Genomic DNA, 11,268 nt, shown 5'->3' with positions numbered 1-11,268 from the left:
GTTATTTGCAAGCACATTTGTAGGTTTGGTCTGATGATACTCTTTGTCTCTTGTTAACCGTACATAGTGCATGCAACGACAGGATCCACTGTTTAATAGTGGGCTTAATCGTGGGAGGTAGCAGTAGTATGTAGCTGAGTACTATACTTTGATCCTTGCAAATTTGGTGGCCATCCATGGTGGTGTAACTGTAACCTCGCCATGTTCTTTTTCTTTAAGCTCTGAATAAATATCAGCTCGACAAAACTCTTGTCATTTGGAGGTTGCAAGTTCATGTTAATTGTTAAATATTCAAACTTCTGAAGGACAGAGGACCAGGCTCGTACGTTTGATGCTTTACCGTAAGTCTCAATGCAGCTGAAGGTCTGGCAATTAAGATGCCGACAAGGTAACAGCTAAATGCACCTGAACTGAGCATCAATCATACAGAAAGTATGAGCAATGAGCCAATGTCAAAATTAACCTGGAAGTGGCGTCAGAATCTTGTGTTCCTTGTAGTAAGATCCCAGTTTCCTCCATCCAAGAGAAAACAAGATTCCCCAGGAAAGCCAAACCCAATTCCTTTGGTCAATGCAATTGCAAGCATCTGTTTAACTGTCCTGGTGGATGCAATGCGACTGCCTTAATTAGCCTTGCCTTTTGAGCAACCAGTTGCTCTTGTTCACAAGGTTGGTGTCGCTGCGGCCTGCGGGGCTTGCAAAGACGGTGAATAAATACAATTGTGGCAATTAAGGAGCTCAAGCCAAGTGGCTATGTTGTGCAGACAAAAAAAAAAGACAGACATGAGTGAGAAAAATAATAATTCAAAATCTGCTTTCATTGAGAGTTGAACTCAAGACCTCCCGCTTACTAAACGGGTGCTCTAACCAACTGAGCTATGAAAGCTGGTTGACGGTTTTTAACTACATAAGCTAATTAAAACAGCTCTGCTACAGTGCCTACTCTAGGGCTTCGACTAGCTGGTCCAGGATGTCCCCTCTCGCTGTCTCGCATCTATGGGTCTGTTTGGTGCCAGATACAATCCTTCCAAATGTCGTGATTCCAATCCTCTGAAAACAGCTGGACTTTTAAGCCGTTGTTTTCGATTATTATTATTTTCCAAAAATGGCCAGCCAATTGAATCTCGATATGGAAATACGACCGAATAAGATTGTGACGTGAGTTGTCTTGCTGGATGTCGAATCTGTGTCATCAATGAATGCCATCTTGATCCAGAACGAATGCTACGCGCAGGCAACTGAATCATAGATGATGCTATTTGCCATGAATGATTTTGTTCAATTCGCAATACAAGTTTCTGTGTGCGTGACGCTATACAAGACACATTGAACTGTTTTCCATTCTGTATGCTTGCAGAACAGGTTTGCAGCACTTTTTTTTTCGAAACGGTGAAATTCCTTTCAGTGACACACACAACCATGATTGCAAGTAAAACGGTGTTAGCAATCTGTTTACAGCTTGATGACACTTCAGAAACCAGAAAGAATCAAATTCAACCAGAGCTAGCAAACCAATTCGACACAAACTAAAATTTTCTTCTCACTTTATTTCATACCGGCGACGAGGTTTTTCCCCCGACGACGACGATAACACTTGATAGATTTTTCCTTCTCGGCGCTAAATTTTAACCAGACACGGACACGAACTACGAGACGAAACGATGATAACTCGGGGATACATTGATGAGAAGATTCATAAATCGAAGACGAGCACGAGACGACTGGCAGCTCAGTTCCTCCACTGGCTGCCGGAGCCGGAGGCGCCGTAGCCACCGCCGCCGCGGTTGTTGCGGGCCTGGGCCATGTTGACAGAGATAGTGCGGCCGTCGATGTCCTTGCCGTTCATGGCGTTGATGGCGTTCTGCATAGCCTGCTCAGTGGTGAAGGTCACGAAGCCGAACCCGCGGGACCTCCCAGTCTCCCTGTCCGGGATCACCTGCAACACACAATCAAATTCACCATCCATGATTCATTCCTCGCAGATCTAGCTAGCTAGCACATGAATGAAACTGAACAAAGCTAAGCTGGGATGGATAGGATCATCTAGCAACTCACCTTGGCGTCGAGGATCTCCCCGAAGGAGCGGAAGGCGTTCTCGAGGCTCTGGTCGTCGGTGACCCAGGCCAGCCCGCCCACGAAGCACCGATACTCCTCCATGCTTCCTTCCTCGAGACTAGCTAAAACCCTTTGCTACACTAGTTCTACGAGCACGAACCGGGAGAAGACAATGAGAACTGATGATGGGTATTTGGTCGTCAACCCTGGCCTCTTATTTATAGGGTCCTGGTGCGGTTGGTGGGGGGAAGTCCGTGCCGCCAGAGGCCGAAGCTTCCTCCGGGGCGGGGCGGCGGCTAGGGTTTTTTTCGGTGTCGTACGATGCGAGTGTGAGTATGTATCCGACGGTTCGGAGAGTCTAACTGGGTGAAACCTTGATGGGCCACGTTTGGAAATGGCTTGTGTTTTTGGTTGGCCCATCGGGCCCCCGTGGGGTTGGTGGTGGACGTGTTGCGCCATCAGATATAGAAGGGTTTCCTATTAAGGAGGCGGCTTCGCTAAAAAATAATTAAGGAGGCGACTAGGGTTTGTCGTGTGGTACGATGAAAGGATGAGTATGATCCGATGGTTCGAAGAGTCTACCTAGTCAAAACCTCGATGGGCCCCGCTTGGATATGGATCGTGTTTTTGGTTCTAGCTGGCCCCGATGGGGTTGGTGGCGGACCTGCTGTAACGCCACGTATAGAAGTTTCCTATCAAGGAGACGGCTAGGGTTTGTCGTGCGGTACAATGCGAGTGTGAGTATGATCCAATGTTCGAAGAGTCTACCCGGTCAAAACCAGATTTGCTTGTGTTTCCGATTCAGGTCGGCCCATCGGGCCCCGGTAGGGTTGGTGGTGGACGCGTTGTGTCTTTCACATATAGAAGAGTTTCATATCAAGTAGGCGCCTTGATGGGCTGGGATTTGGACACGGCCCGTATTTTCGGTTCAGGCTGGCCCATCGGCCCCGGTGGGGTTGGTGATGGACGGCTAGCAGTGCTGTTGCATATAGAAGTTTCCTATCAATGAGCTGGCAAGGATTTTTCGTGTGGTAGATGCGGGTGTGAGTGTCGGACGGTTCGAAAGAGCCCAACCGGTCAAAACCTTGATGGGCCGGGTTTGGAGACCAGGCTTGAACTAAATAGCAGCTATCCAGAAAAAGATCAACATTCAGAACAGGCCTGAATGATGTTCTCTAGAGTAGTCAATTGCACTTCGATCAACGGCCCATGAAAGAATTGCACTTTTGGTTTACACGAACATGCTTGGCTTGATCATCATCATCATACAGTTACAAGCTTCTTCTCCGGCGAGATCTTGGACGATGGGGAAACCAATGAAACAAAGAATTAATGAATAGTTTCTAGTATGGCTTCTCGCCGACGTAGTTGCCGGGCGGGTAGTAGCTGCAGACCATGAGGGTGTCGCCGCTGGTGCAGGTGACCCGGCCGCAGCCGACGTCGGTGGTGTGCTTCCAGACGACGGCGGTGTAGTGGCCGCACATCTTGCCGCTGTCGCAGGTGTTGGAGCCGTAGTGGTAGCTCCGCTTCTCCTCGCTCCACTCGTCCACCGTGTGCCGCCACGTCCACGCCTTCCCCTGACCGTACATCAGGTTCTCCCCGTACGGCCCCGTCGAGTGCTCCAGCGCGCAGTCACCCTTCCGCTCGTTCGCGTACTTCTGCGCGTACCCCGCCACCGTCGCGTTCCACCTGCAATTTCCCAATTTTCAGATTTCAATTTCGAGATTTGGTTGGTTGGGGGATTTATTTGGTGTGGATTTGTCGCCGGAGATGTCTTCGTCTCCGGCTCTGGCGGCCGGAAAAGTGATTGGATTGGTTGGTTAGGGTGAATTTCTCGCCGGATTGTCGTCTTCTCCGGCTCCGGCGGCCGGGAAAGTGATTGGATTGATTGGTTCGGGTGAATTTGTCGTCGGAGTTGTCGTCTTCTCCGGCTCCGGTGGACGGGAAATCGATTGGATTGGTTGGTTGGGGTGAATTTGTCGACGGAGTTGTCGGATTCTCCGGCTCCGGCGGCCGGGAGAAAAGGGGATCGAGATGGGTTGCTTTGCTTACTTGAGCGGGGGCACGTGCTCCTTGGCGCGGAACACGTTGTGCTCCTTGAGGATGTTGGCGATGGCCTTGGGGCTCAGCCCGTCCGTCGGCTCGCCGTCATCGTCCAAGCTCTTCCCGCCGCCACCGCCGCTATAGCCGCCCGCCGCCGGCGTCTCGGGCTCCGGCGTGGCCGGCGTCAGCTCTGGCTCTGGCTTTTTCGTGTAGAAGTCGTCCGCCGGCGTCATCGTCTCCGGCGCCGGCTCCGTCGGCGTCTCCGGTGCTGGCTCGCTCGGCGTCTCCGGCTCCGGCGTGGCCGGCTCTGGCTTTTGTGTGTAGGAATCGTCCGCCTGCTTCGACGTCTCCGGCGCTGGCTCGGTCGTCGTCTCCGTTGCCGGCTCGCTCGGCTGCTCCGGCGCCGGCTCGCTGGGCTTCTTGGAGGAGGACGATGATGTGTACTTGTAAGAATAACTCCAATGTCCGGAGCCCGGATGCGACCAGAGCGGCAGGTGCTTAAACAGGCTATGCAACGACGGCTCCTGCTTCGTCTCCGTGGCCGTCGTCGTCGTCGCGTAACCCAGATCGTCGCCGTGGGCGGCGCCGGCCATGAGCAGGCACAGCACGGCGACGGCGGCCGCCATGGCCGCCGCCCGGAGCGCTCGTCGACACCTTCGCATGGCTGAACAAAGACTGTTGATTAGGATTGATGGTTAATTAGGGGCTCTTCTTCTTAGCTTGTGCGTGTTCATGTACAGAGCTCGTGGTGCTAATTTTGGCGCCAAGTTTGGTGACCGCTGCTAATTCTGGTCATGTCAACGACCAACAAACAAAGTAGTGGACGTCCTACAACTCTAGATTAATTTCCTAACAGTCATGGATCAGATTAGCCATTAACCAAAAAATGTGTTCTCCGAATGTTCTGCATAAAAAATTGAGGCACGTGCTTCTTGACAACCATGGATCAGATTAGCTGAGCAGGTCCTACAAATATGGATTCTTGCATGTTTTACAGTACGATCACAGCTCAGACCACCAATAACTTTCATGCCGCTGATTAAAAATTTGTGAAGCAACCCAACAAGAGTAAGAGGCTGTTTGCATTTGCTAAAGTAAGAGGGCACGAATAATGCCATGCTAATGATTTCAGCAGAGCAGAACAGAACATGGATTTTCCAAACAAGATTGCTGATGACTGCATCAACCAATGGAATGCAAAAGCCTGAGCAAGGCCTGAATCTACTGCTAGCAAAAATGTCCTGGAGTTCAGTAACTCGGACATCAAACGGATCAAAACGACAAAATTGCTCCATCTTGATGATGCTCTCTGAGCTTGTTGCTATCTTAACTCTTTTTTCTCAGTATTGACTGTATATATGTTGCTGTACATTTACATAACAAGACTCTATAGAGGGGTTAGCGGTTACTTAGCTAGTCAGTTAGTTAGATATCCCATGCTCTATTAGGATAGACCTCTTTTCTGCAGTCTAATGAGGAAAGTGATGGATCTCACAGCAGTCTGCAGACGGCTAATGGGGAGCCCCTTCAGTGTTGGGTGAGACAGATCCCTTCTTGGTTGTTGTTCCTCGCCGGTTTCTTTGCCGGCGGACTCAGCCGAGCCGCAACCTCGGTCCTCATCGTTCCCGACGGTCGTAATTTTCTCCAGCTGTATGTCTTCGGTGTCAGGGAACTGGCAATACGCGGAGTGAAGCCGGTGGTGAATGTGTTCCATTCTTCCCGACCGCTCGTCTTCCCGGTCCATGTCGATTAAATCCTGAACAACCAGAACACGGCAATCAATAAAACAGGGAGAACAATTCGCGAGTCAGCATGAGTGAACTCTAGTTCTTGATTATTCTCTAGTTTCCAGGTTCATCACTATAGTGGATTATTATGGAAGCAATACCCACCTGTGCTGGAAAGGTTTTGAATAATGGGAGAAGCCGCTTTCTGCAATACTGGTTGAATAAGAGAGTGAGAATGATAAGAGGTATGGTGAAGCCAGCAGCTACTGGTGATTCTTTGAGGCCAAATACACCGAGACAGATGATCTGTGTGAGCACGAGAGAGAATATCACTGTGTTATGCGCAATCGGCCAATACAAACCACCTGTGTCATATCTCGTGCGGTATACATTCAGCAGCTGAAAAAAAGATACAAATGGCAGATTATTAGCACGTGCAACAGATAAGTTGATGCCTAGTAAATAAGAAATATTATTTTATGAACTATTTGTTGACAAGAACATGTACTTGATTTTTCCAGTTTCAATTGTATTTAACAGTGTAAGCTGCTAGACAATGTTCACCTATAATTGCAACTGTTATCGACATCCTAGCATAACACACTTGTTTCTCACCTGATTGCGGTATACGACGTAGCCAAGGAAGAAGTACACTAGCAGAAAAGGTAAGATCAAAGGTGCCAGTATAGAGCATGTGAAGCCCAAGAGTCCAAACAACATAACTTTTGGTACTTCTGTGTGATAGGGAAATGAGGGCACGAACTCTGTATCTTCCTTCATTCTCAGAATATATTTCCTTATAAAGTTCCATATCAGACCAAAGAGTTGCATAAGTTCAGATGATAAACTGGCCCATCCTGAAGTCAGAACATAGGTAATGAGGAAGGTAGCCTGAAATGAAAACAGATTTAAAAAATTAAGTGAAATATTAGGAGAAAATATAAGAAAGGACAAATATAGTGTACTTCAACATGCAACAAGCATTTTCTTCGTGAACCTAAAACTATTGATCTCTCCAAAAATAAAATAATCTTTCTGCCGCACGAGACAACATAGAACTTGAGATTTACCTGCCCAGGTACAGCTCTAGCGAGTTGGATGGGAATGTCCTTTGGACTTGAAAAAAATTCCAGTTGGTTTATGACAGTACCAGATAAAACATTAACAAAGAATACATTCCAAATCAAGAAGTACATCACTTTACAGCAAGCACTCCTCTTCCTTTCACTGTGAGATGTAGGTCCCTCTAATGTAGAAAATAGTATCATTATCGGAGCAACGGTGTACAGAAATATTTGCAGTATGACACTGGGAAGGTATCCAGTTACTAGTTCATTCATGTATTTCCTGCACATGAAAGAGTACTACTAGTCAGTGGATATGTAGATGAACTTTAAAGTGACAGGCCAGTTCCAGCACAAAATAGGTACTTACGTCTTCAATATCCCCTTTAGGAAAGGGAGTTTCTGCTGCAACTTCTCTAGCTGAGATAGACCTTGTATAAATGTCACCGGTAACAGAAATACGAACATAAAAACAATAGAACCTAGAAGGGTAGCTATTCGGCGAATCCAAAGCTGCTTATAGGGAAGCCAAATGTTTGACCAATACACATCATCTGGTTCTGGAGCTAGATCTGTAACCCACTTCGTAGGGTTTGATGTTTGAAGTACTTCTGCTGCAACAAGTGCTCCATACCGAGTTTTGAAAAATACAAAAGCAGCTGCACATTCCTGTGTATCGTTCCACAAATAAAGCTATGTATATTGACTTACTGATGAATTCAGTAAAAGAATCGATGTATTCAAGATTGTAAAGCAAACCTCATCATCTTTGTTCAAGCTAGAATCATTCAGGTCAGCTTTCTCTGTGCTCTGTCCAAATTCAGTAGGTAACAACTGAAAAGAATTTGATGAGGCTCCACAAAGGCAACACCGGTAGGAAATCGCGCCGCAGCTTTGATCTACAGTGGTGTCCTTGAAATCTTTGAACTTCCTATATGCCTTCTTCGCACCAGTCTGTCAGCATATGAAATAAAGTTACTCCAAAGAAAGCAGGCAAAATATAAATTTGCAGACGAAACTGTAGATCCAACTCATTATTTGAGATGAACTCACCGGTTGATGGAAAACACAAAATATCATATGGAAAGAAATATGCACTATCATAAACTATGAGAAAAGTAAGCCTAGAATTAACATGATTAAATCATACAAATATTATCTTAGCTATAATGTTGCATTTCCCCAAAAGAAAAAGGAGATTCTCGAATAATTGATTACCATTATCTTCTGAACTTTCCCTGATTTGTAAACAACTTGATGGAACAGGTAACTTGGTGCATGGTACTTGGTGAAGAAATCATCAACATCATTACTGCACGATTCTTTCGAGGTCTTTGGTATTCCACGAACAAGGACGGTAAATTGGCCTGGATTGGGTGTTGGACGTCTAAGGTGAAGGAGCCTCAGCCTAGCAATGTGCTTGTACTCCTGAAGATTCAGGAAGAGAAACAACATTATAAGTGTTCACTTCCTGAACTTGAGGATATAGAATACTTACGTAATTTATGAGCAAAAAACTTACAATATATAGGAGAATGCAAGCTACTCCAGATATTATGTAGATGACTACACAATGGACCCAAAGCCTGCAACACGACCAGCAAATAAACTGAATACATAAGTATGCATATTGCTCTGCCATGCATGTTCCTTTCCCATGTTTTGAAGAGTGAATACATACATGGAACTAATCAACTCCAGTTGGAGATAAAACAAGAAGGCACCATATGTACCGATTGTCAACATAGCATATGACAAATAAATACACTTTCAGGCACTGGTAAAAGAATCCTATGATAAGTTTAAAGTAAGTTGCTCAGCTCACCATCTTGATTTCACTCCAACATTCCCAATTGTGAAGATATCCAATTGTTCTGACGGAATCCGAAGATGATGTATATTTTGTCCGAAATAATTCAGGGGAAGAATCCCAAAAACACACAGAAGGGCAGCCAGGGAAAATATGCGCATGCTGCATAAAAACAAAAGTATTAGCATGCAGCTAATCAGCTATGGATTATGAGGTTAAACAGACAGCAAAAGGAGTCTAACAGAAAACAATAAAAAAAGAGGGATCTATGATTCTGCATAACAGCATGTCAAGTTCTATTTTATATGCAACTGCCAGAAAAGTTTTCGTCTCTTTCTATTAAGATCACATGGAGATAGCAGGCTCATCAATCAGATATCCATGTCTTCTAACCAACATAATAATGATATGAAGGGATACGTGGATGTCAAAAGGAAAAACGGTGTACCTGAATACTAGCATTCTATTGAAAGCAACAGCATCCAATCCTGCAGCTGCCAACATCTCTTCCTCAGTACACTGCAGGGCTTTCACTATCCAGCCAGTGGAGGGAACAAACCTCTCCAAAATAAAAGCCCCTCGGACCCGATTATGCTCCTCGGCAATCCTCCGCCCAAAGTAGACCCTGACATTAGCTGGCTGCTTTCTCAGAACAGAATAGAGCGACAGAAAGAGCACACAAAGTCCAATATTTATGCCCGCAGAGGTCAGAAGTGCTTTGATCTTCATGGCTAACTATCCAGCAAGTCACGTATGAGTACAACACACCATGTGTCATCTAAACACATGCACAAGCATCATCCTTGATACCTTCAGCACCTACAGGTACGGGATGAAGAGATTACTAGAGCACATTTCGTCTCCACATTAAAATCTTTACAAAATCTGCCTCAGATAAACTGCACAATGGCATCACTGCCGGTTCCAACGTGAGGAAAACAATCCCATCATGAGCATATGTGCAATCCAAATGGTCTTGACAAGTTCAGATCTCAAATCAATCCAGCAGCTAGGCGCGGAAAGTGCACAAGGACAATAGAACTACAGAATAGGCATCGTGGTGCTATTCCAAAAGCACATTCTTATTTCTATTTCTGGATGTATCAGTTAAGTTGAAACCATGCTTTCCTGAGACTTAACAGAAATTCTTACTGGTATTACTGAGAATTCCCCTAACTAGCTATATATATAGATTCCGAGCGCAGCAATGCAACGCCCTGGTGTGATCAAACTATTGGTGCATGTTATATAGTACTCCCTCTTAAAGCTGTCAACTGGACATAGGTAGAGGCAAACTTTGAAAACTATATGGCTACCACCTTCCATAAAAATATTCAGATTACACACTTGAAAAATCATATGCCTATATTTGTCCTGTAAAGTACTTGCACGATATACAATTCTGCTGGGTTTTCTAAACATATCACGGGCAGAGTACACATACTCGAAGCTCTTGTGTCCAGAAAAAGCTTCTTTATACTACTATATTCCAATAAATAAGACGGGAGGGTACCGTCAGCAAGCACAGCTGCTGCTACTGCAACCTGGAACTGGACGGATCCGAGCTGTCAGGTTCAGCTAACAGGCAGGCTAAGATTCGATCTGTGGAATTCGCTCGCGTGCCAGCACCAGCAACACTAGTCTACCACGCAATACTCCAAACCAACACAAACTTAATATGAATCATACAGAATTGGAGTAGGAAAACGCAGTAACGGCAGGCTATTAATTTCGTTGGAAAAGAGAGAGGGAGAAACGCTTTGGAAGTTGAGAAGTGATGAACAGAATGCGGGGGATGTAAATGAAAACGGAGAAGGGAGTAACGGCAGGGACGGATGAACTGGGGCTCAGTTCAGAACTGTGTGGAATCAATCTCCTGAACAGGACTACAGATGATTAAGACTAAGAGCGCGAAGAGGGTTAGGTGGGGAATTCCTCCGTTACCTTCCAAACTGGAGCGGCAGCCCGCGCGCGGCGGCGCCCAATCGAATCGAGCGAGCAAGCAACCGCCGCCCGATTGCTTCCCGGCCGCCGCAGAAACCCCCTACGCCGTTACGTTACGTTACGGCACGCGACCCAAACGAAATCAGGAAAAAGGAAACAGGAGAGCACGAGCGGAGCGCGGCGGCAATGGCGGAGGAGATTGGAGTTGCTTATAGTATACTTACTTAAGGGAGGGGAGAGACCACCGACGCCGAACTCGAACTCGCCGGAGAAGAGAGATTGGGATTGGAACGGGAGCCCAACCGGGGCTTTTGTGTCGGGGAAGAAGAGAGCGAGAGGAGTTAATGGGTTTTGATTTCGAGCCCTCAAAACTTTTATTTCAAATCCCTTCCATCGCTCTCTGCTCTCTAGTCTCTTCGTATAAATCGTAAGCGAAGAAAATAAATAATCGGAAACGTGGTGGGGAACGGCTGGACGTGACTGCGGACAGGGCCCACGGGCAGTGACGAGGCCGTTGCGGCTGGTTTCCACGTGTCTCTAAAAATCAAGCGCCGCACGTCACGTAGGCTAGCTCGAGCCCTGACGAGGGCGCCCCTCGCTGCACCGTTGGATGGACGACCAACGGC

At 46.6% G+C, this 11,268-nt stretch overlaps 3 protein-coding genes and 1 non-coding gene across 5 annotated transcripts; all 4 read right to left on the bottom strand.

Moving 5' to 3' along the window:
• Window positions 1–811: 811 nt before the first annotated feature.
• On the bottom strand, window positions 812–885 carry TRNAT-AGU. The gene has a single exon. It is a non-coding gene; the product is annotated as a tRNA-Thr (tRNA).
• Window positions 886–1,716: 831 nt separating this feature from the next.
• On the bottom strand, window positions 1,717–2,360 carry LOC100839735 (glycine-rich RNA-binding protein blt801). The gene is made up of 2 exons (XM_003575989.4): window positions 2,055–2,360; window positions 1,717–1,935 (listed from the first exon to the last, which is right to left on the bottom strand). Exons 1-2 carry the CDS (start codon window positions 2,154–2,156, stop codon window positions 1,729–1,731), a joined length of 309 nt encoding a protein of 102 aa, XP_003576037.1. The 5' UTR covers window positions 2,157–2,360; the 3' UTR covers window positions 1,717–1,728.
• Window positions 2,361–3,212: 852 nt separating this feature from the next.
• LOC100827221 (repressed by EFG1 protein 1) lies at window positions 3,213–5,153 on the bottom strand. The gene is made up of 2 exons (XM_003579049.4): window positions 4,107–5,153; window positions 3,213–3,743 (listed from the first exon to the last, which is right to left on the bottom strand). The coding sequence occupies exons 1-2, from the start codon at window positions 4,757–4,759 to the stop codon at window positions 3,398–3,400; spliced, it is 999 nt and encodes a 332-aa protein (XP_003579097.2). The 5' UTR covers window positions 4,760–5,153; the 3' UTR covers window positions 3,213–3,397.
• A 234-nt stretch (window positions 5,154–5,387) lies between these two features.
• Window positions 5,388–11,031, bottom strand: LOC100837718 (CSC1-like protein RXW8). 2 transcript variants are annotated; one of them, XM_010238672.3, is made up of 12 exons: window positions 10,867–11,031; window positions 10,643–10,742; window positions 9,147–9,517; window positions 8,714–8,860; window positions 8,411–8,474; window positions 8,107–8,316; window positions 7,648–7,842; window positions 7,259–7,557; window positions 6,895–7,171; window positions 6,440–6,715; window positions 5,990–6,223; window positions 5,388–5,853 (listed from the first exon to the last, which is right to left on the bottom strand). In XM_010238672.3, exons 3-12 carry the CDS (start codon window positions 9,425–9,427, stop codon window positions 5,542–5,544), a joined length of 2,295 nt encoding a protein of 764 aa, XP_010236974.1. In that variant the 5' UTR covers window positions 9,428–9,517; window positions 10,643–10,742; window positions 10,867–11,031; the 3' UTR covers window positions 5,388–5,541. The 2 variants fall into 2 exon arrangements, with proteins under 2 accessions (XP_010236974.1, XP_003575997.1); XM_003575949.4 differs by lacking the exon at window positions 10,643–10,742.
• Between the last annotated feature and the right edge of the window lie 237 nt (window positions 11,032–11,268).

Source organism: Brachypodium distachyon, chromosome 4 (assembly GCF_000005505.3).
Source record: "Brachypodium distachyon strain Bd21 chromosome 4, Brachypodium_distachyon_v3.0, whole genome shotgun sequence".
NCBI lineage: Eukaryota > Viridiplantae > Streptophyta > Magnoliopsida > Poales > Poaceae > Brachypodium > Brachypodium distachyon.
This window is presented reverse-complemented; position numbering and strand designations above follow the sequence as displayed.